Source organism: Pagrus pagrus (assembly GCF_965226575.1).
Source record: "Pagrus pagrus genome assembly, chromosome: 18".
Classification (NCBI taxonomy): domain Eukaryota; kingdom Metazoa; phylum Chordata; class Actinopteri; order Spariformes; family Sparidae; genus Pagrus; species Pagrus pagrus.
In genome coordinates this window covers 15,069,648-15,082,335 of record NC_140202.1, presented here as the reverse complement: position 1 = coordinate 15,082,335, position 12,688 = coordinate 15,069,648, and the positions used below count along the sequence as shown (strand labels likewise).

Sequence of the window (12,688 nt, the reverse complement as noted above, 5' to 3'; positions counted from 1 at the left end):
TATTTTGAGCACCAGGGAGAAGTCACGGGTCCCTGTTAATGTGAAACTTTAAAAAAAAAAAAAAAAATGGGTATCATCAAATCAAAAGGCAAAAACAGGAAGTGTAATACAGCGTCAGTTCGCATTCAACATTGCATTTGATTTGAGCCTATATCTTTCGCTTGTAATACTCATGGTGGTATTAGTTTTTTCCTTTTGACCATATTGTGCTTTTTGTGTATGTCTTTATTACTTTGTGTCTTTGTAGATTGGTTTGTCATCCAGCAGTATCATGGTATACTGCTGGATGCAACTATCATGGTATGTCATGATGCTTGTTGTAACCTGATACATTACAAGTTCTGGTCATTTTTGTCATTCAACTCAAATGATTTCTCACCTGTGTCCTCACATGTATGTAGGTATGTATGTAGTCAGACAGATATGACATTGTTTGGGTTACAAATTAGTAATAAGCTGTTAAGATGTATTACTGTTCCTATATTAGATCAAGCTCCGTCACTGTGACACTTAAAGATCACTGTCCATTACAATATCTGTAAATTCTGATGTGCAGTCTCATAGAGTTTTAAAAGGATGTGAATTATCATGGATTAGTGGAAAATTGGGGATAATCGGGTAGTATAAATGGATAATATTTAGCTATCTTCAAGAAGACACAGACTACCACTATAAATTCAGTACAAACACCTAAATATAGCAATTATGTTGCACTCTGCTACACTGGACGTTAACTTTGATCATAAAAAAACAAAGAAGAAAAGGTAGACAGACCTGACACTTTATATTATGTGCAAAAAAAGAAGCTGATAAGTGATGCTATTAACTGTAAAGAAAAACTTGAGAGCTTGTCTTATTCAGAATCCCTCATAAAGCCATGATGCTGCACACTCCGCTACAGTAGGGGGCGACAATCACCTTTCACGCTGTTTTGCACGCCGACATTAAACGACGAAGAAGAAGTGGAGGCAGCTCTCTGCCCGCCAATTTTGAGGGATGTAAACAGTGCGTCCTCTGTCGTCTGTCTTTGCTATGATGAAAGTTGTTTTTACCTTTTAACGTCGAACATTTCTTTGTCAACAATGAATTCCAGTGGAAAAGGTACCGTAACCCTATATCAACACATGTTAATATTTGTTTCGTATAGTCTTTGCGTGGTATGCTGTCAACATGCCACAGACAGACATTGTTGCTGTCGCTAACATTTAACATGAAGGTATATATGTAACCTTAGCACTCAAAGCTAGGTAGCTTACCTAGATGGATTTAGCTTTCTAACATATTTAACTAACACTATCAGGTAAACAAACAGTAACAATGTTGTCGTTTTATTTACAGGCTCTGCAGATTCATCCCAACTTGCTCCCAGGTAATGTACCCTTAGGAGGCTTTGCAACAAGTTGGACTATGTTGCTAACCTGAACATTGTATACTGATGAACTGAAGCTTGCCTATAGTACTTAACGTACCGTCGACACTTCTGTCTCAGTAAATTGTGATTCAGACTTACTTTTACTGTTTTGACTGGGGAGAATAGACAATTAGAAAAGCTGCAATGAATAAAGATTTTCATGTCCTCCAAACGAAATGGGCAGCTATTTTAACAAACACTTGCCGACATGTTATGGTGATATTTATCTCAACATCATTAACTCAATTTATATGTTTTACAAGCGCTTATATTTTTAATCTATATTTATATTTCCTACAGCAGTGACAGCAACTCTATCAAGGTCTTTGTGCGAGTGCGACCTCTGACCCAGGGATCTGGGCTGACCACAGATGGAGATCAGAATCTCTGTCTTACAGTCACCTCACCCAACACCATCCGTCTGCTCTCAAAACCAGAACCGCGAACCTTTACCTATGATCATGTTGCTGACATGGACACATCTCAGGTGGGAGGACACAGTATATTATCAACATACAACTGGCATGAGTAAAACTAGCTTGAGCGTATAATAATAATACTAAAAATCTGATCTTCATCTGTCATTCTTCAACAGGACTCTGTGTTCTCCAGTGTGGCCAAGAATATTGTTGAGTCTTGCGTGAATGGATATAATGGTACCATATTTGCCTAGTAAGTGGTCTTTATGTTGTTTATGTAAGGTATAATATTAGGAATATTATGGCACAATCACCCATTCAATTACTTGATTTCTCTTCTGTTTCTGCAGTGGACAAACAGGCTCAGGGAAAACGTTCACCATGCTTGGTGAGAATACAATCTTTTATCCACATCGCTACAAATTCTTTAAGATCCAGCAATGTATTAATTGTAGTGACACTTTTTTCTCTCTCTTGCTTTAGGACCGTCTGAGTTGGATAACTTCACAGATGAACTAAGGGGTGTTATTCCTCGAAGTTTTGAGTACATATTTTTCCTCATCAACAGAGAAGTGGAAAGGGTAAGCTGTAACATTTCATCACCATGCAGATCTTTGTTTTAAACCAATACTTTTTTTTTGTTTTCTAATGAATCTGGTGCTTGTCTTTGTTTTTTCCCCCTGAAGTCTGGCCAGTCCAAGAGTTTTCTTTGCAAATGTTCATTTATTGAGATATACAATGAACAAATTTATGACCTCCTGGACACAGCCTCAGCCAGCCTTTTCCTCAGGGAGAACATCAAGAAAGGGCTGTTTGTTGAGGGAGCTGTGGAGAAGTTTGTCAACTCAGCTGCTGAAGCCTACCAGGTATAAACATCTTGCTTGTTGTCACTCATAGAAAGTAATTGTACCTACTATAATGCATAGTAACCCTCATGTTCAGCTAGGTAGAGGGGATGGAGATATTCTAATAAACCTTGCAACCAGGTCGATCATTATAAAGTAAAGAGATAATTTTGTGCAATTTAAAGTGTGCTACTTATTGTTTAGCTGTTGAGCTGTGCCTTGTTAGATTGCAGATTGCATTACATTTATCTTTATTAAATACAGGGCAGTGGGCATCCTGAGAAATGTGCTGATGGAGTGTACATAATTTGTGTTTGAAACCACGTAGGTGCTGTCTATGGGCTGGCGTAATCGACGAGTGGCCTCCACCTCCATGAACCGTGAGTCCTCTCGATCTCATGCAGTGTTCACCATGACTTTGGAGTCCAAGGAGTCCATCAATGAAGTGGTGAACATCCGAATGTCTCAGTTGAACCTGGTAGATCTGGCAGGATCTGAGAGGCAGAAAGACACACACACAGAAGGCTCAAGACTCAAGGTGAAGCTACGTCCATGAACTCAGTTTCCTGCTGGGGTGCTACATTTGTGATTTTGGTGTTGCCAACAGCTGTTTTCTTCATTGCTTCTATTTTAGGAGGCCAGCAGTATCAATCGCTCCCTCATGTGCCTTGGACAGGTGATCATGGCACTGGTTGATGTGTCCAATGGGAAGAACCGCCACATCTGCTACAGAGATTCTAAACTCACCTTCTTGCTCAGGGTAAGTGTTTCCAAATGCAGGATGTGGCTTCAGTGGAGAATGTGCTAATTTGCATTTACATGTTGCTGTTATGTCTACTAAAACTGATGTCCATTTTGGAAAGAAATTGTAAAATATATGTCCATACCATTATAGTCTGAAGTCTGAAGTCTGAAAAGTTCTGGTGGTGATGGTTGAAATTAAAATAGGAAGTATCAATCTTTTGTACTTGACCTTCAAGTCTTTAATACTACCTTCAAAGATGTGTTTGCCCTTTTTTTTCAATTTGAATAGATATTGTCACTCATAGTTGTTTGTCATTTTAGGACTCTCTTGGAGGAAATGCAAAGACTTACATCATTGCCAATGTGCACCCCGGTTCAAAGTGTTTCGGAGAGACACTGTCTACGTTGCACTTTGCCCAGAGAGCCAAACTGATCAAGAACAAGGTATCAAACACAGCTCTATATTGTGTTAAAACAGACTTGACCAAGTGATTTTGAAGTTGGAGCACTTTGTCATCTCATCTTTGTGAAATTATTCTGTCTTGCCAGGCCATCATCAATGAAGACACACAGGGAAATGTAAGGCAATTACAAGCTGAGGTGAAGAAGCTGAAGGAGCAGCTTGCACAGGCACTGGGTTCTCAGCCAGTGGACTATGGGAGAGATGTAGCGCCAGGAGGACCTGAACTCCCCATGGGTAACGATACACAGAATAAATGTTAATCTTAACGCATCCTTTTAAAAAACATTCTTTAAAACCATTTGCACACTTTCAAAAGTGAATAGACTGACGTATTAAATACAGTAAATAAAACTACTATATTACATGTAATGTTACATGTTTCTAAACAAATGCTTAAGTATAAATCAGCTTTTCTCATCAGGTCCGTCCATTGAAATTCAAGACAATGTCTCATATAGAGGGAAGTTTATGTCTGCTGTTCGTCTGTGGAGGAAGCGAGATGAGGAAAAGAGGGTATGGTATTTTTTTTTTCACCATTGTCATTTATTTTTGGAAATTACACTGTCTGTTCAGGGAAACTTACAGTAATGTTGACCACACTCAGATGTTACTCGAGAAGTTGGCTCTGCTTGAGGAGGCCTTGAACCAGAAAGACAAGTTCATACATTCCAGCCGAATGATTGTCAGATTTCGAGAGGACCACATATCCCGTCTGGAGAAAAAACTGAAGGACGGACAAGGGTTTCTGTCAGACATGGAGTCTCAGGCTCTGATTGACCAGCTGAAAGAAGAGATAAAGATCTTGAGAGATCAGGTACAAAATACACTTTGATCACTGCCTAACCCTCTGTTGATGACTGTATCTGCATAATGTGTGGATACATGGAAAGTTTAGATGTTATCCTTTTGATGCCATCTAAATTTGCTGCAGACCATTCTAATTACAAATTTTATTTCCGTTAAAATCCAAGGTAGATATCTTCATATTTTCTTTATGAAAAGACCAATATGGTTAAATCATATGCTCTGTATACACCATTTTTCTTGAGATAATAACCTATATGTTGTATCTGTTGAGCAGCGCTTTTCTTGTGCACACTTCTGCCTTTTTAGGTTGAACATCACCCAAAGATGACTCGATATGCAGCAGAGAACTTCGGCCTCAGACAAGAGAACCGTCAGCTCCGTTCCCTCGAATCAGTAGTAAAAGCTAAAGAGGCTGCAGCTACAGTTGCTGCTGAGCTAGAAGAGACCTTCCAGAGGGCTGTCGAGACAGAAAGACTTACAGAGGGTAGGATAATAATTGGCTTCATCAGAGGAAAGGTCAAGTAAATGTACTATATCTTGTACCTGTGTACATATCATTAAACTCTTGCTGCTCCACAGCTCGAGGAACCTCTTCAACCTCTGTGGCTGCAGATACTGTCTTGATGGCTACAATTGAGAAGCAGAAGGCTCAGCTGCTTCAGAAACAGTCCGACCTCACAGCTGCCTTGCAGGCCTTCGAGGAGTACAAAGAAATCACCAAGTAAGGAGGGTGTTTAATAAACGGACCCACTCTTAAACCAAATTCACACGAGCATTATCCAGGAAAGCTTAGCAGATGTTTAACAACAAGCCAGTCCAAAAGCTAAAAATATATGCCAGGATCCTTTTCCCATCATGAAATCCAGTAACAGTCAATTTTAGACACCTTTGTGAGCACACAGTGTACAGGGTCTTTTCACAGACACATATTTTGTCAGTAACTGCTTTCTGTACAGTGCAATAAGGCCATATGGATGTAGGAGTTTATACAGTTGGAAATTAATTAGAAAAAACAGCAAATACTCACATTAAAGAAGCTGGAATCAGAGAATTTAGACATATTTATCTTCATTGTAAGGGTGGATTTGTTTTGTGATCTTTTCATGCAATGCCTTTTATAGGCTTATAAAGAAGGCTTGGCAGAACTTAATGTTGTTTTTGGATGGTGATTTGTGTTCTAGGAAACAGATGTCTCAGCTGGAGTCTGAGAAAAGATACCTTGAAAAGTCCAACAGTCATTTGGAAAACATTTTGGAAGCCACAAACGCTTACAAAAACAAGGAAGTCTCAGAGCTGAACAGAATTCACGTTGAAACTATTAAGGTGAGCAAGTGTTGTATTTGTATTCAGATCACTGTGAGGCAAACCATAAGCTCTCTTTGTTCAGTGTACTTTTGTTGTCCTGCAGATCCCACTCTAACAAGCATTGTGAAAAATCATTGTCTTGTATCCTCCAAATATCTATTCTACCAGATTCTCACCACGCCCACCAAAGCATACAACCTCCGATCCCGTCTCGTGCCTCTCTCAAGCCCCGAGCACCTGAATGGGACAGACGGTGATGGAGACGACATTTGGGATGAGGAGCCTCCTTCAGACATGACCGAGATGGCTTTGACTGAAGAACTGCGTCAAGTGCAGGTTCAGAAACGTGGATTATGCCTTCAATATGTGTAGAAGAAAGACACAAAGTCCTCTCATTGTCTCATACTTTCTCTAATTTCTCATCAGGATCAAACTAGTCGTGTCCAGACACAGCTGAACGAAGAGGAGCTAAAGAACAGCAAGCTTTTGCAGCAGATTGCAAAACTTGAGGAGCAGATTACCTTGATGTCACAAGAGTCTGGTCGCAAGGATGAGGTAATTCTGTAACTTAATTTTTTGCCATTGCATGTATAGTAACAATTAAGATGTAAGAATAAAGGCTTTGGTACCTTGAAAGTGCTTAAAATATGCTTTAATTTTACACTTAAAAATATATGAACTATATGAACTTTTCTGTTTTCCTAATTATTCTTGATGCAGCTACTCTGTACTGAGCGAGCTAACAAGAACAGGGATCAGCTCAACCTGCAAGAAACTGTCAATGAGCTGCAACAAAGCCTTCAGTCTGAACAGCAGGCCGCAGAAGGTAATATTCTGATTTTTCTCTTGTGTTGTACCGACCTGCCTGGATTTTTGCCTCTGTTGATCTTGGAGTTTCTGTCAGCTGAACGTAGAGACAAGAGTGCCGCGTTCAACTCTTTCTTTCCCCTCCCTTCAGTGCTGAGAAGTGAGATCCATGATCTCCGCCTGGTGCTGCAGTCATCCGATAAGGAGCTGGCCACTGTGAAGAATGAGCTGAGTGAGGGGCATAGCGAACAGCAGAGAGAGATGAGCCAGCTCTCCAACAGTCTGATCAGCACACAGCTCCAGCTTGACAAAGTCCAGTAAGCATGAGTCAAAAGCCTCTGCATTGTGACTCTTCTTGATCTGATGTGTTCATGTGCCCACAACTACCGTCATGTCTTCATCCTAGGCTGGAGTGGGAGCAGCTTCTGGAGCAGCATCGGACTCTGCAGGATTCATTTGACCAGCTGCAAGCAGAGGCAAAGTTTGAGGCTGATCAGGCAAGACAGCAGCTGCAGGATGGGCAGCAGAAGATTGATGAACTGAAAGCACAGCTCACGGTTAGTGAACTCATCAACTCAATTAATTGTAGGCTGTAACTGTCTATATTTTCTAATCTTATATGTTTTTGCCTCTCTTTATAGGAATTGAATAATTCTCTGCAGTCTGAGAAAGAGCATACAAACACCCTCATCTCCCAGTTAAGAGAAAACAAAGAAAGTACATCAAAGTGAGTTTTACCAGTCTGTGTCCAGTTTTAAACTTTTAAAATAACTCTTTTATTAATTTGAGTGACCTTGGTGTATGCCCTCAGAGAACTTATTGAAACTGTGGAGCAGAATACACAGCTGAGGAAACAAGTCTCAGACCTGACAGGACACAACCAACAACAGGTCAGTCTTAAGATGGGTGTTAATTTTATAAAATATTATGACTTACAAGTAATTGAATATTCTTGCAAATTCTTAAGCGCCACAAACATTTTCTAATTTAATTTATCCATATTTAAAGTTAGTCAAAATGAGTCAAACCCTTCTGTGTGAAGTCCACATTTCTGATGTTACAAATCTTTAAACCTCCCACTAGATTTCTTTCTTTCTTTCTTTCTTTCTTTCTTTCTTCCCTTTCATTTTATACTTGCGCTTACCTGGTGGCAAAATGTAAATTAACACAACTCACTGTAATAACCATATTCCTGCATAAATCCTACCCCTGCACGGGACCATATATATACTACATCACTGCAGTTCTTGAATAAGAAAAACATGATTTCTCCAAAATCAGTCTTGGTGTGTGGTTTAGAATTATCTTGAATGTCTTTTAAAAGCATAAATTTGAGTGTGTGATACCTGTGGACTTCCTGTAAGAACAATAAGCATGTTTGAAAATTATATATATTTGACGTAACAGAAAATTGCAGCTCATTCGATAAGCCTGATTGTCTATTTTTGTTTTTATGCAGGCATCCAAAATTGTCGATCTTGAGCAAAATCTCAAATCTGCCAGTGAAACAATAAAAGGCTTGGAGCAGAAGACTGAACAGGACAAGGTAAGCTTGAATGAATAATTCTCTCCCATTTGGTATTTCTTCAAATGTAATTTCAGTGTGTCCGCTACCCTCCTGAATCCCACCTGTGTATTTTTTTACAGGCTGTTGTCTTAGATCTGATGAATCAAACCAGAGTCCTCCGCTGTGAGCAGAGCCAGAAGGACGAGACCATTACTCACCTGTCAGAAGACATCAAAGACATCACAGTACTTCACTCATCCTATTTCACCCTGTATTTGTCCTAAATAGCTTCATTGTTTGTCATAGTATGTATCTCATTGCTCTTCCAGGCCAAGTACAATACTGCCTGCCTTGAAAGGGAAGATTTCAGGGAGCAAAACTCTAAGATGCAGACAGAAATCTGTGACCTGAAAGAAACTTTAGACAGATGTGTAGCATCCAACAAAATAGAGGTAAGTTTGACATTAAACGTGGATTTTTGTAGAAGTAATTGATGTTCTGACCAGTTTTGTAGACAACAAGAAATTAGACGAAAGCTATAATATACATAATGTGTTTGTCTGTCCTCAGGTCGAGGTGTTGCAGGAAGAGGTTGTTTATGCCACTGAGGAGGTTGAGAGACTCACTAAAGTCTTAGATGAGCAGAACATCCTCCTTCAATCATCTCAAGAGCAAGCGGCAAAGAAGGACATCATGATACAGAATCTACAGCAGAAGGTGAAGTTGTTTTTTTATCAACCCAACACAGAGCAACAAATAATGAGTAAGGTAAAAACAACTTCAAGACCAATATCTTTTTAAAATGACTAAATATTAAGACTCCTTTTTTACCAGGTGCAAAAACAGCAAGACGCTGTTGAAAGAACTGTCAGAAATGGAAGTTTGAAACCGCTTGTTGAGCTGGCAGTTACACCTAAATCATTACCTCGGGTATGCCTTGTCTGTCTATTTGTTCTTTATTTCTGCGTTGACAAATAAAGCAGGTGTGGCCTTTCTTTTACTCATATTTCATTTCTCTTTTTCTCAAGACACCCTGCACTCCAGGAAGCTTCAATAGGGGCCTGACCCAAGTGCTAGAGAGCCAGGAGAGAGAGCTGGAGAATCGCCGCTCCTCCATGATGTCCATGGAGATTCTTTTAACAGAGTTGAACGCCGAGAGGGCTGCCAAGAACGAAGAGATCCAAAGACTTAAGGTATATTTTGTCCCAAAGTTAAATTAATCTACAGCTGAAATGTTAAGTCAGCAGGGTTGTAGGAGACTCAACTAGCTTAGTGTCTTGTTTTTTCTGCTCTAGACTACTAAATTTAAAAAGGTTTAAGGTCTTAATTAACTATGGTGTTTTTTTCTCTGTCCTCAGATGCAGCTGACTGAGAAAGAGATGGTCCGACTGGAGATCCAGGCTTTGGTTGACCAGTTTTACACCAAGCAGAACCAGGATGGAAATAAAAATGGGTTGAGTTTATTGATCCACGCATTCAACAGTCCACAGCCCTACCGTACATATGATCATCCATTATTGATGACATAAGTGAAACTAACAATATTATCTTGTCATTTTCAGTGAGGATTTGAATGACGCCATCAAGCAGTCCTTACATAAAGAGCTGCAGGAGGAGAGAGCGGAGAAGGTTTGTATTTGTTTATCTTTTTTGGTTGTATTTTTTTCCTCTTTATTAAATAAACAATTTATTATTTTTACCTCACATTAACAGAGCAAAATAATGCAGAAGATGTCCGACACTCAAAAAAGGTAAGCTCCTGGACCTTTAAGTTATTCTGATCCTTTGTTAATGCTTGACATCTGACTAACTGTCGTTATTATTTTTGTTTTGTCTCTGTGGATCAGACTGCAGGCGCAGGAGGCGATGTTGGCCCAGTCTCAAACCTGTGTTCAGGAACTGACCACTGAGCTGAGGAACCGCTGTCTTGAGTTGAGAGAGGTGAACCACAGGATACAAGATGAAGAGAAACGTATTCAGGTCAGAGCCCGACTAGATGAATATATATTTTACTAAAGAAACCATGGAATGATGTAGCTTTCAAGTATATAGTCCCGAGAGACTGTTAATGAGTTACTGGTTGGAGTTGGTCAATGCTGTTTTACTCTGGAAAAAAACCTGATTATGACAATAAGGTGACATAATATAATAAGCATGATGCTAAATTGTCATATTTGCTGGGTGGACAATGTTGAAAGTTGTGTATTTCACCATACAATTGTTTGTTAAGGACATTTCAGGCCAAGTTGGTTGACTGTACACAGTTATACTTAGACATACGGTTGTCTCCCATTAAGTATTTCTTCTAATTTAATTTCAGTGCTACACTCCTGGATCCCACCTGTGTATTTTTGTTGGCTTGAGGAGACCAGCACGACGACTGTCAAATAACTTGCAAACTTAGCACTGATAATAACGGCTCTGATTAGGGCAATATCTAAATGTATTGATTAAATGTTTAGTCTATAAAATATCATAAAATAGTGAAAGAAGCCTGTTTAAATTTCCTCAAATACAGTTGGCATTTAAGCTTTTTCTCAGACATTTTGGCTTGTTATGGTAGGAAAAGCAGAGGTGTTACTAATAAAATTAAGGACTGGCTAAATTTGATTTAAATATCCCAAAAAGCTGTGACAGTAACCAAGCATGCACAATACCAGGACCCTAAAACTGAAGCAGACATCATCAATTTTATTATCGTGGCTCCTACTGTTTCCAAAAACTAAACATATTCAGTTTACGGTGATATAAACAGAGAAGCTGTGAATCCTTATGTTGGAGAAGCTGGAAATAGAAAGTGTTTGTATTTTTACTCCGAAAACTTGATCCATAATCAAAATTGTTGCCTTTTAATCTTCTGTCACTTGGCTGATTGATTACTTGAGCCTGTAACACTGATATATTGTCTATTTTACAGGAGAACGAGGTTCTCCGTAAGCAGAATGTTCAGCTGTCAGAGGAGAACGGGAAACTTGTGGGGCACAAGAACCACAAACAGAGGATTGAATATCTGGTGAAGCTGAAAAAGGAAAACACCAAACTTCAAGAGGTAACTATAATTTCCGCTATGATCAAAGAATGTTTCTCTCTGGTCCTGACTGTTACCACATCACTTCGATTAACTTTGCATTTCTTTTTTTCAAAGGAAAATGAAAAGCTCAGAACAGAGATGAGCCTCGTGAGAGACCACATGGGCATGTCCGCCACTGGAGATGACATAAACGTTGATTTCTAATTGTTTTAATGGAAGTGAACTTGAATCTTTCCCAAGTGAAAAGGTTTTTTTTATATATTTTTTTAAATGTTTTACTTTATTGACTTCGTCAGCTCTTTTAATGGTTTCATGTGCAAAGACATTATGATTCATGTCTGTTGTTCTTTTCTCATTCAGGGAATGTGCAGTAATTTTCCTTCAGACATGCTCTTGTTATAACACCTCTTATCAAGTATTTTGTACTGTACTTTTACATCAGCGTTGACAGACCGGCTGTGACGTACAGCTTCATTTTTTCTTGTCTGGTTTCCTTGGGTGTATATTAGCACACCTTGTTACATTGTTCTCAGACTACAATGAAATGAAATTACAACAATGCTGAATAACATCTTAATGTGAGAACATTTTTGTGTTCATACTTTTTTAGGTGCTGTTATTGTTTGACTGACCACCTGAGTTGTATCCATGGTATATGAATTGTATTTTTCTCCTCACACCAAGGTGTAAAGCCAGTGTCTTTTCTAGCATAATAAACATTGGTAACATTTTTACTGTAATTAAAAAGTATTTTTACCTCAAAGCTTTACTGTCTCGCTTTGTGTTTTCTGGTATTTGTCTCCTGAACAGTTAAAGTAATGGGACTGAAAAAAAATAACCTGAGGAATGTGATCCTGATCTTTTAAATATCTAAAAGTGGTAAATCAAAAGTTGAGGAACAGTTGCCTTTGCCTTTCCAATACTAGGTGTGACAAACCTGTCAGACATCTCCTTTCTTTTTTTGTTACATGCAAACCGTATCAGTGATGGATAGTATATTCTCATGTACTCATGCACTGTACTAAAATGCAATTTTAAGGTACTCCTACTTGGCTATGTCTATTTAATGGTACCTTATACTTCTACTCTACTAGATTTTACATACAAATGTGATCCGTTTTAAACATAAAATGCATTGTTCTAGATTTAACTGCAACATTAAAGTACTGCTTACAGTACATAATACTTCAATATGAATAAATAACCCAGTGACATAACATACATTAGGGCCATTTTGCATAATGAGTTCATTTAGTTTTGACTAGTTTTCTGCTTTGTTGCTATTACTTATACTGTACACTAAAGTATGACTTTGTATTTTATAGAATAAATATGTTACTGTACTGGTA

The 12,688-nt window shown here is 38.7% G+C and overlaps 1 protein-coding gene across 1 annotated transcript; it reads left to right on the top strand.

Annotated features, from left to right (window-relative positions):
* The first annotated feature begins 963 nt into the window (after positions 1 to 963).
* On the top strand, positions 964 to 12,102 carry kif15 (kinesin family member 15). The gene is given in 36 exon segments (XM_084381682.1): positions 964 to 1,101; positions 1,339 to 1,369; positions 1,712 to 1,898; positions 2,007 to 2,083; positions 2,181 to 2,218; positions 2,314 to 2,411; positions 2,517 to 2,696; positions 3,004 to 3,213; positions 3,310 to 3,435; positions 3,741 to 3,863; positions 3,969 to 4,116; positions 4,304 to 4,395; positions 4,487 to 4,696; positions 4,996 to 5,173; positions 5,269 to 5,410; positions 5,871 to 6,012; positions 6,163 to 6,330; positions 6,421 to 6,549; positions 6,715 to 6,820; positions 6,953 to 7,118; positions 7,208 to 7,358; positions 7,443 to 7,528; positions 7,613 to 7,691; positions 8,261 to 8,347; positions 8,449 to 8,553; positions 8,638 to 8,760; positions 8,879 to 9,025; positions 9,143 to 9,238; positions 9,337 to 9,501; positions 9,667 to 9,761; positions 9,871 to 9,937; positions 10,022 to 10,059; positions 10,156 to 10,288; positions 11,226 to 11,357; positions 11,454 to 11,504; positions 11,506 to 12,102. Coding segments are annotated over 36 exon segments (4,149 nt in total). The 5' UTR covers positions 964 to 1,082; the 3' UTR covers positions 11,530 to 12,102.
* The last annotated feature ends 586 nt before the right edge of the window (positions 12,103 to 12,688 follow it).